This window comes from Sphaeramia orbicularis, chromosome 20 (assembly GCF_902148855.1).
Source record: "Sphaeramia orbicularis chromosome 20, fSphaOr1.1, whole genome shotgun sequence".
Classification (NCBI taxonomy): Eukaryota; Metazoa; Chordata; class Actinopteri; order Kurtiformes; family Apogonidae; genus Sphaeramia; species Sphaeramia orbicularis.
Window position 1 is genome coordinate 11,496,990 of NC_043976.1, and position 26,952 is coordinate 11,523,941.

At 35.5% G+C, this 26,952-nt stretch overlaps 1 protein-coding gene across 6 annotated transcripts in view; it reads right to left on the reverse strand.

Moving 5' to 3' along the window:
• Positions 1-26,952, reverse strand: part of cacnb2a (calcium channel, voltage-dependent, beta 2a) — a 155,533-nt gene that overhangs the window by 61,154 nt on the left and 67,427 nt on the right. The window contains exon 1 of one of the 6 annotated variants that reach the window (XM_030123128.1): positions 24,879-25,010. The exons of the other annotated variants lie outside the window; for them this stretch is intronic. Within the exon in view, the coding sequence (XP_029978988.1) occupies positions 24,879-24,911 (33 nt within the window). The 5' untranslated portion in view covers positions 24,912-25,010. Of the gene's footprint in view, positions 1-24,878; positions 25,011-26,952 lie in introns of those variants that run through there. 6 annotated transcript variants of the gene reach the window in all.

Consider the following 26,952-nt stretch of genomic DNA (forward strand, 5'->3'; position numbering starts at 1 on the left):
CAGTGATAGCCTAATTATTACCAATCCGGTAGACTTTCAGTGCTTATGCACCTAAATCACTTCCTTCGTGGTGAACAACTTCGAAGATGACTCCATCACAAGCAGTCCATTTGTTACCTCTGCCAAGGAGGTTATGTTTTTGCTGGCGTTAGTTTGTTTGTTTGTCTGTCCGTGTTCAAAATAACTCAAAAAGTTATGGACGGATTTGGATGAAATTTTCAGGAAATGTTGATACTGGCACAAGGAACAAATGATTAAATTTTGGTGGCGATCGGGGGGGGGGCTGATCTGCCTTGGCAGAGGTCTGCGCTCTCCAAGTACTTTTCTAGTTTACATACAGAACCAATGTCACTTGGGTCTTTTCAGAATTTTGTCACAAAGTGCACTGTGGGAAAGGGCTTTCCACACAGGCGCAGGAGCCACAAACATGGAAACAACAAGCAATGAAACCTTGTCTGCTACCGGGTCAGAAGAAATGGAAGGAATCACTGTAAGTCAATTATAATCTTATAATACGAAGTGTGTGATCACGAAAAACAATACTTAGACATCAGTTTCATGGCCTTTTCAGAGCATGCCATTGTGTAGGTTTATCATACATGCCTCACAAGCATACAGGGTATGGGCGGGCCCTCACTGCTCATTCATTCCTTACAGTATGTGTATGATAAGTCTACACAATTTCACCTTAAACGAATATGACAATAACGCATAAAATGATAATAATAAGCAATTAGTTGATCCACTTAAGGACATCATATTTGACCAAAATGATGTAAAAGACACAACAAGATCAAATGGCTGTGACACATTAGAAAAGGCATCATAATGCTTCAAGTTTTGCTGATTTGCACTTAGAATTGACATTATTTCCATTGTACTGCTGTTTAGAATGGCTTAATTGTCTTCTTACTGATATTATATAAATTCAGTTAGCTTTAGAAACAATCAGTGGAAATGTGCATTTATATACTTTTAAGACCCTATACTATTGAAGTTTTAGTGCAGTTAAGAAGTCTTCATTAATGTTATTATCTATAGCCTACTTCTACTTGAGTAAATAATGCACTTACACCATGTCTGAAATCAGTCCATTATCAGTGGTTACCACCTTACTCTGACCATTTGCCCATTTTTCATGTCTATGTGTGTGGTTTGATCTGGTGGTTTGACAGTGGCCTCCAGAGCTCACAGGGCAGGGCACAGATGCTCTGAATGTGGGGCTGTGGGGCTGTGGGTGGAGGCCAGTGGAGCTGTGAAGACTCAACTCAACAGAGGCAACGGTGACAAAGACTCACCGAGACAGACCGAGCCTCTGGCAGCCTGACAGGACCGACCTCTGGACTCACCACCACGCTGATACTGACAGCACAGTGAGCACCACCCACACAGGCCTCTAATAATAATCCAACAGCACTGAGATCCTCCTATGATCCTGATGACACTACAGGACTCACAACTCTGATCAAAGAAGTAGAAATATGTGTTTGTCTGAACCAGGGGTGGCCAACCCTGGTCCTGGAGAGCCACTATCCTGCATGCTTTAGATGTATCCCTCTTCCAACACACTTGATTCAAATGATAAGCCTATCATCAAGCTCTGCAGAAGCCTGATAACGACCGTCAGGTGTGCTGGAAGAGGGAAACATCTAAAACATGCAGGATAGTGGCTCTCCAGGACCAGGGTTGGCCACCCCTGGTCTAAACGATTGAGATGACCGACTAAGTGACTTAAAAATCCAATATATTCAGTAACATAAAACCTATTATAGGCATCTATGACTGGTTTGAGTGCTGTTCAGAAGCCTCAAGTTTGGTATTTTGACCATTGCCATCTTGTTTTTTCAGAAACAGCAGGGTCCATTTTTAGATTTCATTTGGAAGTTGTAGAAGAGTAAGGGGTAAACTGCCCACACTGACATCAGCTGTCATGTTTCACCAGGTGATAAGTTATAGCACACACAGTTGTGTTTGACAACAGTAACATAGAAAACATAATTAGCACTAGCTGAGCTAATTAGCAGGCCTAGCTGGAAAACCATATAATCCAATAAGAAGTAATGCTAACATTTGCTGTTAAGTTACACCAACAGACCAGGTATTGGAATTGAGTTTCAGTCATGTTCATGACCTCTGAGGGCCTTGTTGGGGTCATTTCCAAACCACAGCAACAACAGAGTTGCGGAGGAGGGAAAATATGTATTTTAATTAAAAATCTCTGCAGGTCTGACTCAACAACTGCGCCATGTGTCGATCAAAGCAGAAAGTATAGAAGCAAATGGATGAGCGATCACTTTCAGTCCAAAATGACAGATGTTTTATACTAATACACATATATGTAGCCACAACAACTACAGTTTTCCCTCTTATTAACCCTTTAAATTCTAAGCCTAAAATGGTCTACCTGGACTTTTTTTCTTATTTTGACTAATTAAAAGGTTAGGTTAGACATTAGGTGCTGTGAGTGGGTCCATTTGCCCATTTTTCTGGTGCACTTTTTTTTCCAGATCTTTCAAAATCATGCATTCATTTACAATTTACAGCATGTTATAATACTGATAGAATGGCTCCTTCTCCAGCTTCTTCTATACAGGCATGAGTGAAATTACCGTAATGACCCAATAAAACCTATAAAGTGCAAAGTCTCAGGTTTCAGAAACTGTTGGGATTTTTCCAATTGCAGAAACAGTGAAAGACTTACAGCCATCCAAACTGCATACGTGCAGGGTGTGTCAGGGATGACACGTCAGGTTTTAAAGAGTTAATATGTATTACACACAAGTTTACACTTTATATAGTTTAAACAGATAATATAGTTGTCAAAGAGCGTGAAATTAGCTTTAGTGAACAAAACTGTTTTTTCCCTGAGACTGTAAATCAGTTGATTTCTTCTGTAAAGTTGGTTATTTTAACACGACCTTCTATGGGGGTTGGGTTAGTTTTGGAGCCAGACTCAAGTGGTCGTTCAGTGAACTGCAGTATAAAACCTCTAAAAAGCAGCAAAATGCATAATGTTGCCTTTTTGTTTTTGCATGAAATAGTTTCAAAATCATCTTAATTCTTTGATCAATAAACAGCTTATCTTTCAGGTCTAAAACTGTTGAATAATGCAGAATTGAATGAAAGAAATCTACTGATCTGCTGCCATCCGCAATCGACAGAGTAAAGAAACAGAAGCCTGTGTGAAATGTGGCCATCTCATTTTAATTCATCAGCCGGTGAAAGAGGCATGAAGGAGGGAATTGAAAGGGCAACGCTCCTGTACTCTCTATACTGATTTTATTGATTCATACGGACAGAGATCCTTGCTGTTAAGACCACAGGTGACCTCCAGTTGCTGTGTTGGCATGGGAATCATTACATTAGGACATTACAAATCACTGTGGCGATTACCACAGTGGAGCAGGATGCTGGGAGTCAGTCGCTGCCGCCTCCCATATCTGTCAGAATCACTTATAGGGGATGGAGGAGCTACACCAGGGAACCTCCTCATGATCTGAAAGCTCTTATTTTATTATTTTTAGCCACTATAGGAGTTGTTTTCTGCATGGATATAAATAAATAGTTGTAGTCATGCAGAAGATAAAGGCTGTGGGTTGTAAAGTGCTTTCTTGGTCAAAGAGCCTTTGCATTTTAGCTGTGTCGTAACACACTGTACTGTACAGACCTCCACTGACTTGTTCTCCATGACTTAGTCACACTGTCCTTTCTCTGTGTTCCACCCTGTTCCCTGATCTCCATTTTAGCTCCCTTCACAGATCTGATCCCTGAGCAGCTACCCTTATGTTCTACCACTCAGTCATTTTCCTCCGCTTGTTTTTTACCTTTCCCCATTCTTTCCCACAAGGTCAAAACCCCTTACTCTAGTTCTCTCATTTCATTTCTTGTCTCAAGGGACAGGCTTCGGCTTTCCTAGACAGTTTTGCTTGAGAAGAAGAGGATGCGTACATGAATCTTTTAGGTTTTCTTGTCAAACATCCTTGAAAACAGTGGAACTGTCATAGTATGTTTCATCCCAGCTGTGCAGTAGCAGCTACATCAATGTCTGTTCAAGATTAATCCTCATTACAAATGTTAATTCTACCAACTCTACAAATATTAGTAAGTATACATTTTTAATTAACCCTTTGGTGCATGAATTATGAGAAATTTATTTTAAGATTTTCTGAGTGTTTTTATTCCTCTTTAGGCATGAAATAACCAATGGGACTGAAATTTCTTTAAAGAACCTATTTTTTTATGGAGTTACAAAAATGTCCACTCATCTGAACACCATGTGTTTAATTTTTGAAGCAAAGAAACATGTATTTAAAATGCATCAGAAAGTGATATTCTGTGTGGAAACTATGAAATGAAAACATTTTAATGCAGCTAATCGGATGTTTTTTCACATTTTAGCATACTCTAATATTAGTTTTTACTCACTTCCTGGAGACAAAAAAACCCTTTTTGTTCAAGAAAACTGTTAATTACGGTCGAATAACAATGAGCAACTGATTTACACTCACACATGTTACTGATCAGGTTTATCAAGAACTGTTAACTTACAGTAACTGTATGAAAGACAGTGTATGAGGTGGTGTGTCCACTGTGTTGGCTGATACGCAAATTTAACAATAAAACCCATGAATATACAAGAAAACAGCTGTAGAATGGCTGTCCACTGTAGTGACCACTATGCATGAAAGGGTTAAGAGCTTCAAAAGGTACTGATAGAGCTGACTTTTTTATTTTATGGCACAGGTTACAGCCTATATCTATAGCTCGATGACTCTTCAACATCACAGTTTATAGTCAGTATAAACGATCAGACTTAACTATGGATAAATATGATCCCTGCATCTTTCAGCTTAGTTTAACTGCTGGTAATACAAGTTTGTTTTTTTTAGTTAATCATTTTGCTTGGTGTGTAAAATGGCAGAAAAAGGTGAAAACTATCAAATTGGATTTTTCACTTTCCTTAGAAAACAATAAGTGGCCTATATACTTATAAGGTCAATGTGATGTTGCTGTTTTTGTTTTACATCTGGTATAACACAACAATTTAACACAAACAACAAATGAGACACCATATTGTTGAACGTAAATGAACATGTAATTACACCATTATATCTGCATTGTCTTCTGCTTCAGTGGACGTAATGTTCTGCAGTGCACTTAAAAAACTATTTGTATATGGGACAGCAAAATATGCCTCTTTTGTTTTTTGTTACAGGTCTGGTGACATAAGTGATGGTTAATGGAAATTATTTTTGAAGTGCAATGTAACTGGTATTTATTTCTTTTTGTGTTCAAACATCAAGTTTTCAATTTTAATAACTGACCATTCACTTTTTTAATTATCCAGCAGCAAAAAGGAATTAAACAAGAAGTTGCACATCCTGTCACACACAACTTGTCTCTGTTAAGATGAAAGCATCATCTTCAGACTAGCATTTTTCACTTTTTTTTTTGTAAAAATTATTATTTAATAATCATTTTTTCATCTAAAGTTTGACACATGCACATTTTTTCTTGCACTTAGTTTCTGTTGCTGCTTTGACCAGTGAATTTCACCGTTGTGGGATCAATAAAGTCTCATCTAATCTTATCTAAATGATATTATGGGTTGTGAACTGTGTATAGGCTGCAGGCTTATTTCAGTCTATTTATAGTCAATATTTAGTCAAACCCTGATGTATACGTCAAAAAGCCCACGTCGAACCACATATTTGTTTGTCATGCAGCCTAAAGGTATTCAGTTCACTGCAAAAGAGGTTTAAAGAATATAATATAATCATGAAATATTCAAATTTAACATAGAATCAGTTAGTCGTAGCAGTTGCTTAATTTAATAGTTTACAGTTTGTCACTTAATGGTTGCAGCTGTATTCCTTGGTGTCATTCTAACCAACAAACACATTTACTTTGAGCAAAGATACTTACATATTTATATTACTTATTACCTATGTATATCGTTGTTATGACTGCTATTACTATTATCACTTTATTATAACTTTTATCCTGTGACTTAAACTATATATGTATATTTATGAATATATGTGTATGTATATATATACACACACACACACACACACACACACACATATTGTGCATATTGTAATATTCTAACAAAACATATTAGTTATTTATTACTATTATATTACTTTATTTTTACTTTATTATTACTACTATTATTTTGCAGGGGTTTTTTTTTACCAGTACTTTCTGATGTGCAACTGATTGTTTTTTTTTCCACTACTGTTTTTTTTTTTTAATATATTTTTTGTATTACTATTTGCTTATAAATTTTTTTTTTATATTAGTATATTTCGTGTTGTGCTGCTATTGGAACCTCAATTTCCTGATGGCCCTGCCTAAGGGATCAGTAAAGTTCTATCTAATCTAATGTAATCTATTGTAATGTAATGTAATCTAATCTAATCTAATCTAATATGTAGATATTAAAGAAAACAGGATTTTAACTCCTTTAGGCTCAGGTTGGGACAACGAAAACTACTTGATTTAGATTTTTTTTCACCTCTGCCAAGGAGGTTATATTTTTGTCGGCATTGGTTTGTCTGTTTGTCTGTGTGCAAGATAACTCAAAAAGTTATGGACGGATTTGGATGAAAATTTCAGGAAATGTTGATACTGGCACAAGGAACAAATTATAAAATTTTGGTGGTGATCGGGGGTGGGCGGGGCCACTGATCTCCCTTGGTGGAGGTCTGCGCTCTACGAGTGGTTTTCTAGAAAAGACAGCGCAGACCTTTAATCATTTGTTCCTTGTGCCAGTATCAACCACCAAATACCAAACCATATTTGCACTCTCCTTTTTAAACACTTTTCTTTTATTCAAATTTATATGACTGTTTGTTTTATGTGTATGTTTATGTGTATGTTTTATGCTGCTGTAAACACTGTGAATTTCCCCATTGTGGGATCAATAAAGGAATATCTTATCTTATCTTAACATTTCCTGAAATTTTCATCCAAATCCGGGGCCCTGATCTGCCTTGGCGGAGGTCTGCACTCTCCAATGGCTTCTAGTTCGTTATTATTTCAAATGTAATTAGAAGTGGGTCTAAAAAGGACAATTTCAGTTACTAATCGTACAATATAGATATGCAAAGAGTACAAAGAGTTAATATGAATAATTGGATTAATGTGTGGCTCAGCCCCAACCCACTTGGAAAATGAACAAAATATGCAATGCTCAAACGAGTGTCAGCATTAAGTTTTACAAGGCATGGTGGTCAGGCTGCGCAGTACACCTCACATCCTGCATCATGATTGAAGAATGAAGACCACGGCTGATGCCAAGTCATGTTCAGCTCTGGCTGACGGACCGGGGCTGACTGCAGGGGGCTGACAATGGGCTGAGAGAGTTTCAGACTTGGCATGACTCATTCTTGGCTCAAACCAAAGCCTCTTTTTTGCAGCCATCTGTCCGTCACTGCCACTTCACTCAGTGGAACACAAAGTCAATTAAATCATCGGTCCACAAACAGCGCCTCCGTCGTCAAACGGAGACAATGGGAGAAGACATGACAGCCAAGAGTGAGAGATGCACGACTGCTGCAAGGGACGGCGGTTGATGTTTAACGCAGAGGGCTGAACACAAAGTGAGCGACTGGAAGCGGAACAGACTGTCAGTACATCTGTGAAAGCAACAGAAGAAAGTGAGCGCGGTGCGGGGAAATGAAACGAGCGCCTGAAAAGTGGGCGGGGTAATGATCCCTCTGGCGTGGAAACACAGGGATTGGAAGCATGGACGTCAAGGTGACACTGACAGGCCTGTGAAAAAAGTGTTTACCCAGCATTCCATGTGCCAGTGCATTAGATTAAATGCATCATCCCATTGAGGTGATGGACTCACTGGCTGTCAATCACATGACTGGATCCCAGAATGCAATGTGGCGCAGCAGGACACATAGAGACGAGCTGCAAGAGCGCCTGAAACTACCATGTTATAATGTACTTACATGTAATCACACATTTAAGATGATAAAACCCACAAATCTAAAATGGAATAAAATACAGGGTTATAGGTCATGACTAGATCTAATATTCTCATTTTTAGTCACTATATATATATATATATATATATATATATATATATATATATATATATATATATATATATATATATATTATCTGATATCCAGTAAAATAAGTGGAATAGTGTTAGTAGTCTCCAGAAATCCCACAGCACTGGTTACACATAACATTTATTTATTTTCTACGTATTTCTTATAACGCCTCCAATTCAGTTTGATAACAGAAAATAAACGTTGATGAAATATTATTGAATTGTACTAGACTTAGACTTAGACAGACTGTATTGTCATTAAGATATACAGCGTATACAGAACGAAATGTCATTGCATTTGCTTGCTACAGCATAGAGAACAGAACAAAAATATAGAATATAGACAGTAAAAATGTCAGATATGTAAAATATGGACAATATGTACACTGTGGAATATAGGCCGTACAGAAGGCATTAAACAGTGCAAATTACAGTGCAAATGTAATAAAATAGGGATTAAAAGTGTCTATCTGTGTTAGATTTATTTTAAAATTTAACACCAAGAAATAATTATTATTACTCCAAAAATGCATCAGTTTCAATTACTGTCATTATTGTCTGTATTTGGTATCAATATTAGCCCTTAAAAACGTCAGAAATATGATTTAGTCTTTTTGGCGGTGAAAAGAATGAATTTGTCGAACTGGAAAATTCACAAATCAATGTCTTACTCTACAGAAACATGGGTTTTTGAGTTTTTAAATCTCTTAGGTATGGGGCGAATAACAGATATTCTTAATAAAACTAATTTTAGAACTGAAACCATTTGGAACCAGGTGAGGGGGTGCATATCATCATCACAAATTTTAAGTTCAAAGATTAGAAATTCAGAGCAATAGGCAATTTCTCAGTTCTTTTTTCTTCAATCCTGATCCTTGCATACGAGGGCTGTTCAATAAGTTCATGGCCTCACCCAGAAATACTGGTTGTTATAATACAGGATGTTACATTCTTTCGTGATGGGATAGTGATGCTTGAACATCGATGGACCAAGTGCATTGCTGTAAATGGAGATTATGTTGAAAAATAAAATATAAATTATCAGTCTGTGTTGTTCTGTTCTGGGTGAGGCCATGAACTTATTGAACAGCCCTCGTAGGATCTGTGGATTCCCTTTGATCATTTAAATGATTATTTGTCTAAGTTGACAGGACTTGCACTGTCCTTTCATGTGGTATTGTTGTGAAAGATACTAACGTTCTGTCTTTGTCTGGTTTATGTTGAGGTTGTTGGTTTTTGTTTAAATCTGTGTTTATTGTTGTCATGTATAATTGCAAAAATTAATAAAATGTGGGAAAAAATAAAATAAAAACGTCAGAAATAAGTAAATGGAAATCATTTCAGATTGGTTCATATTACAATACTAAAAACATTAAAAAAAAAAAAAAAAAAAAAAAAAAAAAAAAAAAAAAAAAGGTTAGAACAGGTTTAGAGTTGAGAAGCTACAACTAGAGCACTTTGTTTTGTTTTATTTTCTATTTTTATTTATTTATTTATTGTTCAGCATCATAACACCAGAATGGTAGTCTGGCTGCCTTTTTGTGCTGAACAAATTTGCTTTGCCAAGGGAAACTTCATAAAGTATATGAGGCTCTGCTGTCTTCCTTATGACTTTCGTTGAACCACATTTCGATGCCAGACCTGATCTGAAGTAACAGGCAGAAGGAGAAGAAAGGGGGAGTAGAGCACTTTAGCCCGGGAAATGACTGCACTTTAACAACACTTTAGCAACCAAATTTTCTGTAATGAAGAAAAGTTTTTAGCTGTTAATCAGCCTTAATCACTACTAAATAAAAAAAATAAAATAAAAAAAACACATTATTGAGATTATAATCCATGAATCTCTTAAAACATGCAAGATTTTTGACACTTAAGAAACAGTTTGGCTTGAAATTGTGGGAAATTTGAACAGTATAGATCACAGGTGTCAAACATGTGGCCAGATTGTGGCCGGTCAAACATGTGAAAATTCAGCCCGCCAAAGGGTCCAGTCTGGCCCTTGGGATGAATTTGTTAAATGCAAAATTACACTAAAATATTAACAATCCTTTTAGTTCAGGTTCCACATTCAGACCAATTCAATCTCCAGTGGACAGGACCAGTAAAATACTATCATACTAACATATAAATAATGACAACTTCAAATGTTTCTCTTTGTAAATGTAAATATATTCATGTATTTACACTAAAACAAAGTATAATTTTGCAAAAAAATGTGAATAACCTGAAATGTCTTAAGAGAAGTAAGTACAATTTTAACAATATTCTGTCTGTTATTAAATGTTTTGTGTATTTGTAGATCCACTGTGGTAAACTGAGGCAGAATATTGTTAAAACTGCAAATATTTTTTCAGTTTGTTCATGTTATTCACATCGTTTGTATGGATAGTTTGTAGATGGAAACCTTTTCATAATGTAAATTAATTTTTTCGCTCTAAAACATAGAGAAAAGTTTGGAGTTGACATTATTTACAGGGTGGGGAAGCAAAATTTACAATATTTTGAGGCAGGGATTGAAAGACAGTGTATGACCAATTAGTTTATTGAAAGTCATGAGAATTTATTTGCCCCAAGAAAATGTACATAATAGAAAATGTTTTTATTCTATGTGTCCTCCTTCTTTCTCAATAACTGCCTTCACACGCTTCCTGAAATTTGTGCAAGTGTTCCTCAAATATTCAGGTGACCACTTCTCCCATTCTTCTTTAATAGTATCTTCCAGACCTTCTCGTAATAGTTTTGCTCATAGTCATTCTCTTCTTTCCATTATAAACAGTCTTTATGGACACTCCAACTATTTTTGAAATCTCCTTTGGTGTGACGAGTGCATTCAGCAAATCACACACTCTTTGACGTTTGCTTTCCTGATGACTCATATGGGCAAAAGTTTGTGAAAAGGTATGGATAATAGTGTTAGGTATGATTATGACATCAATATATGTTTGGTTTCAAAACAATTGACGTAGTGCCTGCTGAGAAAAAACAACTAAATGTTCATTGTAAATTTTGCTTCCCCACCTTGTATATATTATTATGTTATTATTTTACTGGTCCGGCCCACTTCAGATCAAATTTGGCTGAATCTGGCCCCTGAACTAATATGAGTTTGACAGCCCTGGTACAGATAATAGTAAACCTCAGCTGGCGATATTGATTGATATTAAATGTCCTGGACTCTGCTGTCCTTGTCCTTTATCTTTGTCCTACAAACACAGACGTACTTTTATTGGGTCACACCGCTGTTGCCGTATCTCAAATTCCCGTCATGCTACAGTAGAACAGATGTGGGGTGACAGGACCTTTACTGCTGTAAATGATGTGCTAATCCTTTTCCTCCAGTACAGTAAATATGACCTGCAACCGGCAGCAGAAGCAGCAGAGGCAGACGTCCCTTTAGGGCCGTGGCTCTCATTTCCAGTCAATGGCCTCACAGTTAGATCTAGTTTATCAGGCTGCTCCTGTTCTCTTGGGCCCCTCTGTGAAAACACGCTGCATACAGTATAGGATGATGGCCGATCAAGGGGATACAGTAATAGAGGCTCCTCTGGCGGCTCCGTGCTGCTATTTTGTGCTTGTGTCATCAATATTCTGGCAGCTTCCTGGTGCATGAAGCAGCCTGAGGATGATTGATGAAAATTGGGCAAGAGAGCAGAACGAGCTGCTAACCATCTTTGGTGGAGCAAAACATACCCCCCGACAAATGGGACGGTGATCGAGTAAAATGTTATCAGCCCCATTTATTTTATTTCATGAAGACAGAAATGGTACTTTAGAGCGGCCTCAGGCTAAATTAGTATAAATATGATGAATATGATGTAGAAATGTCGCAATGTTGCAAAACAAGCACGTAGAAATCCCCAAATTCCGTAAATAAATGACATTCAATCTCCTCTCAAATTAGTCTATAACATCTCATTACTGAGTGTGTTTTTACTGCGTCAGGGGAAAACACATTTTAAATTGGTTGAATAAATAAAGAGATGTGGTTGCAGCATTTTATTTGTAATTTCTAAACGTTTTCTTCCAGGGTGTTGATTTGAAGTCGTAACAAAGCAATTCTCTCCTTTCTAAAAAAAAAAAAAAAGTAGGTTTTTTCTCTAGAAAAAGAACTCAGGTGATCTATTCAAGTTGTTTATTTTAACCCATAAAGACCCAGGGCTACTTTTGTGTCAGTTCCCTAATAATTTTTTCTCTCTCTTTAACCTTTATTTAATTTAATTTAATTTATCACCATTTATTATAATATTATCCTCTGAATTTTGCATTTTGTCAGTGAAAATCAGTTATTTTCCTATATTTACTTCACTGATCATGTAGATGTTCATAAAAGCTCAGATTAAAGTTGAGGGTTATTGTAGTAGGAACAAAGAAAACTAAAGAAAAAGTGACTTTTTCAGCTAGATATCATTAACTGAGCATAAAAACAAGCATTTACATCCACTATCTTTGATCCAATGCCATGGGTTTTACTGGTGAATCAATGTTGTAGAAGATGACGGTGTTTCCATGGTAACTACGGAGCCACTGAACGTCCAAATGGGTCATATCTGATGACCATGAAAAGATGATCAACTGCATTTTACAACAATTATTTACATATATTGATAGGATTAATGGATCAACAGACATTAAACAGTTTACATCAGTAGATAAATTTGTTCATCAGTGGGTGTTTGGGTCTTTATGAGTTAATATACGCTGTTTGTTTGTTTGTTTGTTTGTTTGTTAATTTCAAGTATAACATTAAAACCAAACCACAAAAAGATTTATATAAAAAGAAAGAAAAACATTCAAAAAGGAGCGCAATGAAGTTTAACCTATAATCTCCTGCCCCCTTACTCCATCCTTCTACCTATCCTAAATTCTTATGTCAGATCCCATAAGTAACTCAAAAATCCTACACATATCAGACTAAATTCTGACTATGCACAAAACACAAAAATGCTGCACATTAGGGATGTAATGATTACCGGTATAACAATAAACCGCGGTAAAATTGCAGATGTTTAGTATTACCGTTTAAATTCTAATTATCATGATAACCGTGTTTGATTACTTTTCACTTTTCCGGAAAAAACGCCTATGTAAAGATCTGCTTTTATGTCAAATATTTGAGTATAGTTTTAATTTATTACAGTTTTAATTGTATATACTTAATATTTGGAACCAATATTCACTTTTAAAGTCTTTGAAAAGGTTCATTAAGCGTCTGTGTGTTATTTATGCAATAAATTATATACATTTTTCAAATCGGATTTTATATATTTTTGTGTGTGTTTTGTTCTGTTATGTTTTTATAGTAGACTAATTTCTTGAATTTCTTGAATCTTGAATTTCCCCCCAGGATCAATAAAGTATCTATCTATCTATCTATCTATCTATCTATCTATCTATCTATCTATCTATCTATCTATCTATCTATCTATCTATCTATCTATCTATCTATCTATCTATCTATCTATCTATCTATCTATCTATCTAGATTAAAGTGAAAAAAATAATAGACAGATGATATAAAGTTGTGCTGAAAAAACAGATCCCAAACATGGCTATAGTAAACATTTGTTTATATCGTATATAAAGGCAAAATCAAAAGGACTGAAAAACAGACAAAATAGGCTCAGACCACTAAGGGTTAATATTTAAATGTTTCTGCAACAGAAGGTACATTGTGCCAATTATTTTATTTTATTTTATGTTTTAAATACAACTTGGTTAAATTCTTTTGGTGTGTGTATTAGTACTTTTTGAACATTTTGAGCACAATTTCAATAATACCGCGATAATAATGGTAACTGTGATAATTTTGGTCACAGTAACCGTGATATAAAATTTTCGTATCGTTCCATCCCTAGTTTACATATCAAGGACAGACTGTCCATCTGACAACAGCATTTCACATTTGAAATTGCTGTCCATAACGATTGGAATAATTTTGTTTTCAGACACATTCCTCTTTTTATTCCTGTTTCTGCACATCAGTAATCACGTTTGACCAGGTTCGGTGATTACACACTCTTACATTCCTTTCCTCTCAGTCCAAACCATCAAACTTCTGTATCAAGTCCCAGAACAAGGCAGTAGAATCATGTTCTGATTTGATTTGCTCATCATTATGTCTGTGTTACAGCATTTCTACAAAAAACATTTCACTCTTTAAATACTTATTGAATAATGGTAGTTATTCTTTCAGTTTGATTATACACTACACATATTTTTTGCACTTTTTGAGGACCCTTGAGACAACAAAAAACTACCATAAAATCATTATATTGATATTTTTTCTGCACATATCTCTTAAGCTACTTCAGCTCTCCTCAAAAATACCAAATATTCAATAATTTTGTTCAGTGTTGGATGCTCATTGCAAAACAAAAAGCCTCAATGATTTACTCTGAACTCACATTTTTTAATCTAACATGAAATGATACTATTACAATTAAATAAATATTACTATTTTTTGATAAATGGAGGACTCTCATTATCAGCAATGCTCAGCCACCATTCTTCATTATAATCATATCAGATATTAATCTCATATTTTGTGTGTTATTTTAATAAACAATAGTATTCAAACTGACATGAGTTAAAAGTATGAAAATGATCGAACTCTGTTTAAGAGATTTACACAGAAAAAGCAGAAAAAATACTGTTATATGAAAATTTTATATCAGTGTTTTTGTACATGTGCATTTTTGACTCGAGGTCCACAGAGGGGCGTAAAGTAGAGGTATACACATACATATTTAACCCTCTAAGTGTGTGAAAATATTTATGACCTGTCAAGGTTTTGCATCACAGGGAAAATTTTCTATAACACTGGTCTACAATTTCTTAGAAATGATTTGCTTCAGAGATTAAATGTGCTAAATGTTACGTATTTTAATAAGATTAATTGGAAAATAAATGACAAAAGTGCCGGTTTGCTGATGTTTTCAAGGTATGTGATTAAGTGTTATTACACATTGGTTTATGTACATTTCTATAATAGTTTTATAAATCTTCCACTAAATAGAACCTGTAAAGTGAATGTATTCTAATGTGCAGACAGTGTTTTGAAGTAGATCTTGTCGCTCTGAGAGAAATATTCCTTTTGAGTCAAACCCATTCTCTCGTTAATTCTTGAATTTCACATTTTGACCCAAGGCTGTATCTTGGAAAGTTCAGCCAACCAGCATTTTTTACTTGATTTTTCTCTATCAGTGACTCTCATGTGGTAAAATTTCATTACTTTTATTCTGGAAGCATTTTCCTTGTAGACCGGTGTAACCTGAAAACAGTCCAGAAAAGTGGGTAGAATTTTTGTTGACAATTTGGTGAAATGCAATTGAATCAACATCAAAAATCAAACAGCACAGCTTTAAATGAAGACTCCTGTACAGATAAAAACATCTCAGTCTCCTATCAAGAAAAATCACAATCATTTCATAAGAAGAGGTGCAAATATTTTATTCCACTTGTATAAGCATCAGTGTACCCTCGTATCTACTGCCTGGCAAATGACCAAAATGACTGCGTCTTCAGTTATTCAATTAATTAGGGAACTGTTTCGACATTATAAACAGACTCTTGTACTTTGCCCTTTCCATGACCTGCAATTCATCCTCCGAGCACCACTTCATAATCACTCCACTATTCACAGCTCTCAGTGGCCGACACGGATCCTAACACGGCGACACTTAGAATCACACTGAAGGAGATGCAGGAGGTGTTGGCTGACGGGACAAACCGAGCCCAGAGAGAGTCACTTCAAACACATGGAGACTCTGAACTACCACCAATAAACAGACTCCTTATATAACCAAACAAGAGCTTCTGTGTTAATGTGAGGAGACGGTTTATTAAGGTTTGAACCGACAATAATGGGCATAAAACAACAAAACCAGAGATGCACCGTGATAATCTACAGGGTGGGGAAGCAAAATTTACAATGAACATTTAGTTGTTTTTTCTCAGCAGGCACTACGTCAATTGTTTTGAAACCAAACATATATTGATGTCATAATCATACCTAACACTAGTATCCATACCTTTTCAGAAACTTTTGCCCATATGAGTAATCAGGAAAGCAAACGTCAAAGAGTGTGCACTCGTCACACCAAAAGAGATTTCAAAAATAGTTGGAGTGTCCATAAAGACTGTTTTTAACAGGAGTGTCAAACTCATTATAATTCAGGGGCCACATTTAGCTAAATTTGATCTGAAGTGGGCCGGACCCGTAAATAATAATATAATAATATATAAATAATGTCAACTCCAAACTTTCCTCTGTGTTTTAGTGTGAAAAAAGTAAAATTACATTATGAAAATGTTCACATGTTTACAAACTATCCTTCAAAACAATGTGAATAACAAGAACAAACTGAAAAAATAAGTTCAATTTTAAGAATATTATGCTTCAGTTTATCATTTACTGACATAATATTATTAAAATTGCACTTACTTCTCTTAAGATATTTCAGGTTGTTCATATTTGTTCAGGTTATTCACATTTTTTGCGAAATTATACTTTGTTTTAGTGTAAATACATGAAAATGATTACATTTACAAAAGGAAAAATTTGGAATTGCCCATAAGTCGCTGGGATAGGCTCCAGCGGCCCCTGGGACCCTAGTGAGGATAAAGCGGGTTCAGAAAATGAATGAATGAATGAATGAATGAATGAGTATTTGTAAGTTACTAAAATAGTATTTTACTGATCCAACCCACTTTAGATCATATTGGTCTGAATGTGGAACCTGAGCTAAAATGATTGTTAATAAGTGTAATTTTTGCATTTCACACATTCATCCAAAGGGCCGGACTAAACCCTTTGGTGGGCCGGATTTGGCCCCCGGGCTGCATGTTTGACACCTGTGGTTTATAATGTAAAGAAGAAAATGACTATGAGCAAAACTATTACGAGAAAGTCTGGAAGATATGATTAAAGAAGAATGGGAGAAGTTCTCACCCCAATATTTGAGGAACACTTGCACAAGTTTCAGGAAGCGTGTGAAGGCAGTTATTGACAAAGAAGGAGGACACACAGAATAAAAACATTTTCTATTATGTCAATTTTCTTGTGGCAAATAAATTCTCATGGCTTTCAATAAACTAATTGGTCATACACTGTCTTTCAATCCCTGCCTCAAAATATTGTAAATTTTGCTTCCCCACCCTGTATACTCAGTGCCAATGAAAATGCAACACTTCACCTGTATAAGATAATCCCAGACAATTTCTTAACAACCTGAGACGGGCTGAGCTATTGTCACGCTTGAATGAACTTGTCTGCATTCATAAGACTTGTTTTTCTCATTGCTCAGCAATGAACTGCTCAACTTAAGGAATTGTGGTCAGTTAAGGAGTGGTCATGTTCTGTATATAAAGGCAAGCTGAAAAGCACCAAAATCATTTGCAATAACTCAGCGACGCCTAGACTGACACGTGACCACAGATGCCATGCTATAGGGCTCCTGGAGGCCGGAATCTCTGCTCGGCAGGTGGCGCGCCGTTTTGGATGCAATGTGTCCACCGTAGTCAGGATGCAACAGAGGCATGAAGAAACTGGCTCAACTGCAGACAGACCTGGCCCTGGACGAGCACGTGTGACCACGCCACAGCAGGACCGCTACATTGAGCTGCAGCACCTCCGGGACCGCTGTGTGATTTTTGGTCTCGGGGGTCCTTGAGTTTCTTTCTTTATCCTTATTTTTTGTCAACAAATTTGGATGTGATTTTTTATTTTTACTGTATAGAAATGGCCTATGATTAATTTCAAAGAGCTTATGGAATAAAAATCCTCATCGATTTAAAAAAAATATAAGAATCTTCAAGTGTTGTGTTTTCATTGGCACTGAGTATATATACCTCATTCACATCCATATATTATAGAGCAGGGGTGTCAAGCCACATTCAGCTAAATTTGATCTGCGGTGGGCCAAACCAGTAAAATAATAACATAATAATATGTAAATAAAGTCAACTGCAAACATTTTTTTGTATGTTTTAGAGTGAAAAAAGTAAATTTACATTTTGAGAAGGTTTACATCTACAAACTATCCTTTCAAAAGATGTGAATAACATGAACAAACTGAAAAAAATAAGTGTAATTTTAACAATATTATGCCTCAGTTTATCATTTACACACGTTTATTATAACTTATAGATACAGTGGATCTACAAATACGTAAAACATTTAACATCAGGCAGAATATTGGTAAAATTATACTTACTTCTCTTAAGACATTCCAGGTTGTTCATATTTGTTCAGGTTATTCAAATTTTTTGCAAAATTATACTTTGTTTTAGTGTAAATACATGAAAATAGTTACATTTACAAAGAGAAAAATTTGGAGTTGTCATTATTTATATGTTATTATGATAGTATTTTACTGGTCCTGCCCACTGGAGATTGAATTGGTCTGAATGTGGAACCTGAACTAAAAGGATTGTTATTTTCTTAGTGTAATTTTTGCATTTCACAAATTCATCCCAAGGGCCGGACTGGACCCTTTGGCGGGCTGAATTTGGCCCCCGGGCCGCATGTTTGACACCTGTGTTATATAGGGTATGCACGTGACTTCACCGCTAGTGGAAGTCACAGAGGTTCCGCCCACTGAGTGGCAGAAAGAGGGAGATGAGTAGCAGCATCAGCATCAGTACTGTCTAAACTTAAGAACAATATTTAATAAAAATGGGGAAGAGCTGTTGTGTGATTGACTGTATGAACAGGTTTGAAAAGCAGTCAGAGCTATTGTTTTACAGACACTGAAAGACAAAGAAAAGAGAAGTAGATGGATCCACAAATCCAGGAAACCAAACCTAGATCTGTGGATTGTTGTGTCAGGAAGCTCTAATATATGCTGTATTTTTGGGTCAAATCAGACCTTAAATTACATATTGTTTTGGCTAATGTTCCTTCTTAGTAAAGTTCCTGGTTTCATGATCAGATCTTTCATGGTATTTGTCTTTATTTTGTGATTCTGAACCTTGTGCTCCTACATGATTAGTAAACTAACTGAAACTGAGGCTAACCCAGTTTTTCAAGTTCGACGGAACTGGAGAATAAAGCTACGACGGAGTATTAGGGCCACATAAGAAAATAAAAACACTTGTCACTACGAGTATAAAGTCATAAAATATCGATATAAAACCCATAATTTTATGAGAATAAAGTCGAATACAAAAAGAATCACAATGTTATGAGAATAAAGTCGTAGTTATTAAAAAAATGTCATTCGTTTATGAGATTAAAGTCGTCATATTCCGACAATAAAGCTATAATATTACAAGAATAATGTCGTAATTTAAAAACAGGTGGGAAAAATATCATAATTTACCAGAATCCAGTGTTCCCCTGCTGGTCCACAGCAGTAGTATGTGTGTTGTATAAAGTACTGGATCTGAACTAGACTCAGTAAATCTCCTCAGTCCCAGTAGATCATGCATATCTTCACTGGGGTCAGTTCACGGTCTACTGTAAATGCACTGTGGATCAGCTGGTTCTGGGCCCTAGTTTTGGACCCTGGTTTTCAGTGATGATGAAACCATGTATATTTGTTTCAGGTAAAAATAGCGATGATCCCCTCCACCCTGGATCAGGTCCGGATCCTCCATTTCTGTCCACATGTCAGTGTTCATGGACCACTGGTTCTTTGGTAGCTCGTACAGATCCATGTCCAGTCCAACTGTCCTTAATTTAATTTCATATTTCACATTTTCCCGGTCTTGCTGTGTTTACCGCTATACTCCGTCATGTTGAGCAGGTTGGTTTTTGCCACTCAGTCTGACTTAGAGGGGGGAAGTGACGTACGTGCATACCCTCTATAGATGTTATTTCATGCTGATTTAATTCCCGTAAGAGCTACAGATTTGTGTTTAGCTTTTGTTGACTTTAGTGTGTGTTAACTGAGTTCATTTGGTTTATATTAATGTAATGATATGATGGCAGCTGGAGATTATTGCACTGCTTTATATTGTAATAATTTCTAATGCTCTGTCCAATCATTTCCATACTGGACACTCAATTTAATGCATTTAAGAACAATATCAACATTGCACTTAATAATTATGTATAGTTGCATTAAAATATCTCTCAAAATAAGAATAATAATAGCAAAAATGTATAAAACAACATATATTTTCATACCAAAGATGTTCATTGCATTGTATTATTTTGCACCTGATAATGTGGTTAGTACTGTTAGTTTTCCACTAAAGGAATCATGTTGGTTTAGTTTTAGCAAGTTGAATTTCCACTGCAGGTATGGTACTCAGCAGCATAAACTACCATAATGTCATGACACATCATAACATCGGCACTGGCTTGAGAGTCTGGTTTTGACCGGCTCTATATGTAAAGTGTCATGAGATAACTTTTGTTATGATTTGGCGCTATATAAATAAAATTTGACTTGACTTGATTTGATTTGAACATCATTGTCAGTGCGATGGCAGCTAAAACCGAGGTAGTCATGTGTTGAAGAATCACAATTAAAACTGTTATAATTTCCAAAATAAAACCTATATTAACATGTGTTTTTGATGTTCCCTGTAGTGGAAAAGAATTTCACAGATTTACTTAAAAAAAAAAAAATACAACCCGCACCGTCCACTGGAAAGGTCATTCCGTAAAAAAAAAATAAATAAAAGAATTATCTGAAAAAACTGTCGCATCATGCTGTTTGTAATCGAGGCAATTTAACCTGTTTAACCCTGACCATATTTTCAGGGGAAAAACGCCTAAAAAGACATACCCAAAGTAAGAATTACTTTTAAGAATTACTCCACAATAATAAGGTTCACATGGATGTTCTTGGTGTCTGTGGACATTTAGAGACCTCACAGAATCTATTCCCATTGTCTAAAATATTGTATCTATTACTATGCCTCAGTAAACTGTAACAAACTAAAAGAGAAATTGGAATTTTTTATCCTCGCCTGTTTTATTTCGGCTGAATTGACAATGATATGCATAAATTACTTGTTTGTGTCGGAGATTTTTAATAGCGTATATTTCACCGCACAAAGATTAAAAATCATGTTTGAACATTAAAGTTTGCACTAAAATCCACTTTTGATGTACTTTTATTAACATTAGGGTCTAAACTTTGAGCAAAAGTTGAAAAAAACATCCATTGTCCTTATTTATTATATTTTTATAGTAGATGAATATTAATATAATTTTTTCGGCCCACGGGCGGGCTGATAGGGCTAAAGGGGTTTAAAAAAAAAAAAAAAAAAAAAGCCAAAACTTTTACTTATTGGACCAAGAATATGTGAAAATTGAGATATTTTGCTAGCTTTATTTACCCATTTTTCAACATGTCAGGGCACATACTGACACAGTAATGACTGGATTGACCAACCTATGTTTGATGTTCCATTTATCATCCTTTTACATCACTTGGATCCTTGGTCAAGTTGATACAAGAAATAGGACCTAATAGTACCTGGTGGTCCCTGCTCTGATGTCAACATGAGGCAAATGCACCATGTACATGAGCAAATACATTGTAAATATGGATATAAAATTTTAATTTAAATAAAAATCTATATAATCATATAAAAAGCAGATGTATTTTTTCTCTTTACATCACAAGTGTATATGTTTTGTTTTCTGTCTTCCCTGCAATTTACTTTTGTATTTGTAACTGTATAATTTCCCCACAGTGGGATCAATAAAGTCTTATCTTATCCTATCTTATCTCATCTTATCTTATCTTATCCTATCTTATCTTATCTTATCTTATCAGATCTGATCTTATTAAATCAAGCTGATACTCTCAGTGAAAAAGCAGAATTGCATTAAAATCACGTCAACACGATTATTCGAGGCTAACAGTGATTATTTTTGTATAATGGGTTTAATCTCTTTATTCATCTTTATTTTCAAGTCTTTATTCACCTGCATAAAACACAAAAATAACATGTATCATCATTGTTCTACACTGTTATTTTTCTTTTTGTCTTTTCTTTCTTTTCTTTATTTATTTCGAACATGCAAAGAAACAAAATAAAACAAAACAAAACAACATTTAAATGAACAAAATCTATCTCCAAGCACACATAAGTCTGAATTTTGCATGGTCGAAAAGGAGTAGGCAGAAGTATAAACTTATTTAATCCTACCCCTCAGTGCTTTTACACCTTTATCATTAACTTAATACAAGAATCAAACAATACTATTTTCCTAATTTTAGCATCAAACCACAACAAATACATAATGCAGTAACTGAATTATACACAACAAAATGTTCATGTCAGTACAGTCATACAAACAGACTCAACAGTTTAGTTTAATTTTATTTTAATGATGTTCTGTCTTGGTCTACTTCTGCTATGAGTGGTTAATCTCACGACATTTACATAAAATTTCAGTGATAATATTTTGACAAACGCCATGAATTCAGAGTTAGTTGCACAAGTCGACACATTTTGGTTTTAAAGTGTATGAAAAAGGAGAGTCTGGTAACTTGCAGGAGGTGATTTGTCGTAATTGCAGTAAAAAGATGGTTGTCAAAAGCTAAAAAAAACATCTAAAAATGCACAAGTGGATCCGTCGCGCTACCAAACTCACCAAACATGGGCAGACCATCCCAGGCACAGACACAGAAGAGTGTGCAAACACCAATCTAACACGACCAAATGAGGTATGCAGCCAAAGACATGCACCAAACCTGCAGTTAAAGAAATGCTGCAAAAGTTTACAGAGCAGTATGGTTAACCAGATAAAACAAACATCTCCATAAACTACAATCCTTAAGTTAATCAAGTAAAGGATTAGATTCTGAAGGATTTAGAATAAGTTTACACTGATTAAACTCAAATATGATACTAATACTAATGTGATTTATTACATTTTTTTGGTAAAACATCACCTCAGGACAGAATGAACTAGACAATAATATCATCTCTGACAGTTACGTGTATGATTTCTATTCTATTCTATTCTATTCTATTCTATTCTATTCTATTCTATTCTATTCTATTCTATTTTATTTATTTATTTCAAACATGCAAAGAAACAAACAAACAAACAAACAAAAAAAAAAACGAGGCAAATTAAGACAAAAACAAAATAACATTTAAATGAACAGAATCTATCTCCAAGCACACACAAGTCTGAATTTTGCATGGTCGAAAAGGAGTAGGCAGAAGTATAAACTTATTTAATCCTACCCCTCAAGTGCTTTTAGACCTTTATCACTAACTTAACACAAGAATCAAACAATACTATTTCTCTAATTTTAGCATCGAACCACAACAAATACATAATGCAGTAGCTGAATTATACACAACAAAATGTCATCAGTTCATGTTTGACAGTGTTTATATTAAATGTATTAAAATAGCAGACATCAAAATGTGGACATGTGTTAGGAATATTTGGGGTATTGACATGTTGAATGGCTTTTGTTGAGGTTTACTGATTTCTAAGTGTCATTACTCAAGTTTAAAGGTGTGTGTGACAGCTGCTGAAAGTTACTGATTACTGTCACTGGAAATAGTTTCACTAGAGCATTATTCACACAAAACACAAACATTTAGAACACAGGTGTCAAACATGCGGCCCGGGGGCCAAATCTGGCACGCCAAAGGTTCCATTCCGGCCCGCAGGATGAAAGTGCAAAAATGAACCTGAACAGTCCAGGTTGTCAAAAATCATTTTGGTTCAGATTCCACATACAGACCAATGTGATCTACAGTAAAAATAACAACACAATAACCCATAAATAATGACAACAACAAATTTTCTTTGTGAAAAATTATGTGGAAAAAATTTAAGTGAAAAAATAACATTACACTGTGAAAATATTCACATTTACAAAACTATTCTTTCACAATAAAATGCAAATAAATACATAAATAAAAACAAAGGTGAACAACCCGAAATGTGCAATTTTAACAATATTCTGCCTTTTACTAAATGTTTTGTGCATTTATGGATTCACTGTAATCTGGAGTTGTGGTAACAGTAAGAGACATAATATTGTAGAAATTGTTCAAATTTTAGTTCCAAACTCCAAAATTTTAACAATTTTCTGCCTGTTACCAAATGTTTGTGTAACACTGTGTGTAATGTGCATGTATAAATAATAAGTCGAGGCATAATATTACTAAAATTGCACTAATTTTTCAAATAAAATGTCCATTTTTTCAGGTTATTGACATCTTTTTTGTAAAATGTAAATATTTTCATAAATTAATTGAGGGTTTTTTGTACTAAAACAAAAAGAAAAACTCGGATTTGTCATTATTCATCGGTTATTAAGTCATTATTTTACTGGTCTGGCTCGCTTGAGATCAAATTGGGCTAAATATGGAGCCCTGAACCAAAATGAGTTTGACACCCCTGATTTAGAAACTGGAGCAAAGTCCAGTCATGAACATTTCTGATGCTTCATTTCTGTACTAACGCGACTTGAATATCAATACTTTAAAGGCCTTATATAGTAAAGAGCCCTCCTTGTTTGGCTCACAGTGAAGTCCCTCCTGTGTTCAGCCAACCTTTTCGCTGTGTGCCGGTCGTTATACATAATGGACTCTCTCTACTTAAAGTTAGCTGGTCACGCAGCGGCGCCTGCAAATTTACATTTAACATACGAGACACTTAAAGGAGTCTTTTAGCCTCAAACCGACAGGCTGTAACAGAGTGCACTGAGTAAGACTTAGTAACTGAGGGGGAAAAATAGGAAGTGTATGATTACGCCCCTTTAAATGCTATTAACCTCCATTCTCCTGGAGACTTCCTCTTTGTTCAGAAGGAGAGTGAGAAGCAGAGGAAAAGTGTGAAAGGATATAAGGGTTGATTCAGACTCACCAGATCTGACTCCTCACTGCCGGAGTGATACATTTCTGCCCTACCCAAACTGTGCGCTGTTCAGCCCGGCCGGGGACAAAAACCTCCTCAGCTGTTGCCCATCTCCTCTCGGAGCTCAGGAACTCCTCTACCAGCCTGACCGCTTCCCTCTCACAAATCCACCCCCCACCACCACCACCACCACCACCACCACTACCACTACCACTACAACCCCTCGTCTCAGCTCCAGAGGGAAACGGCTTTGCCTCTGTAGCCGGAGCAGAGAAAGTTAGAGCCGGGAGGTGAAGTTAGTAAAGTCCTCTCAGCCCTTCTTTGGCCTAGTTTAGTCCCTGAGAGGCAGAGAAAAGGCGAGTGTCTTTCCCACGCTGGGAGAACACTCCTTCAGAACGCGCAACCGTCCTCCAGCTCCAAAAACAAGCCCCCCCTTTGCCCCCTGCCCCTCTCCTCTCCCCTCCCACCCACACACACATATACTCTCCCTGTTTCACACACACATACACACACATACACACACACAGCCAGTTAGGAAGTACAATTTCTGGCCAACAGGGCCGGCCTAAAAATTCCAGAAAGCACCAAAAGCAGCTGCACAGGCTTTTTATGTCTGTGTGAGTGTGTGATCTGGGGAGTTTACATGTGTTTCACTTTGCCTTAAAGACTCAGAGGAGAGGAAAGGCGACAGGATTTCAACTTACTGTACACACTCTCAAAAACAGAGGTACGAGATCAGAACATTTATGGACCTATAAGTACATTTTTTAAGAATGTTCTCTCAAAAGTACAATATTGGTCTTTAGGAGGCCAGAATTGCACCTTTAGACTATGAAAAAGAGTCCAAAATGATGTAAAGTACAAATTTGTACTATAAGGTACCATGCAGCATTAAAAAATGTGTGTAGACCATGAGAATAGACTATAGCACAGGTGTCAAACATGCGGCCCGGGGGCCAAATCTGGCCCGCCAAAGGGTTCAATCCGTCCCCTGGGATGAATTTGTGAAATGCAAAAATGACACTGAAGATATGAACAGTCAAGGATGGTAAAATCATTTTAGGTGATTTCAATCTAAAAATGATCAGACCAGTAAAATACTATCATAATTACCTATAAGTTATGAAAACTGCAAATTTTTGTCTTAGTTTTAGTGTAAAAAAGTTACATTACACAAGAATATTTACATTTACAGACTAGCCTTTATAAAAAAAAAAAAAAAATTAAAAAAAGTGAATATCTGAAATCTCTTAAGAGAAGTATGTGGAATTTTAACAATACTCTCCCTGTTATTAACTGTTTTGTGTATTTTTAGATCCACATTGATCTCTAAGTTGTGATTCACATGTGTAAATGATAAACTAATGTGTAATATTGTTAACATTGCACTTATTTTTCTAATATTTAAAAGTTGTTCATATTTGTTCATGTTACATTTGAGTACAATTCATAGATGTAAATTTTCATTACAGAATTTTACTTTTTCAAGTTCTTATCCTATTATTTATATTATTTTACTGGTCCGGCCCACTTTACATCGTATTAGGCTGAATGTGGCGCCTGAACTAAAATGAGTTTGACACCCCTGGGCTACAGGCTAGGATAACTGAACAGTAGGCCTAAATATAGTTAAAACATTAGGCTTAGTGCATTATTTATTATATATCATACTGTAATTACTCTATATTATATTTAACCCTTTCATGCATGAATTATGAGAACCTTAATCATAAGATTTTTCCTGAGAGTTTTTATTCCTCTTTAGGCATGAAAAAACAATGTGATTGAAAAATTTCTTCTGAAATATAAATTAAAAAAAATAAATAAATAATGAAAATATTTTTAAAAAATTCAAAAATACATTAAAAAAAAAAAAAAAATAATGAAAAAAAAAATCTTATGAACCTATTTTTCAGGAAGTTGCAAAAATGTCCACTCAGCTGGACACCACACGTTTAATTTTGATGCACAGAAACATGAATTTAGTGATAAACTGTGTGAAAACTATGGGGAGGGCTTGTGATTCTGGGGGTTTATACTCAGGAGAGATCTACATAATGTTACCAATTCATGTCAGAAAAGA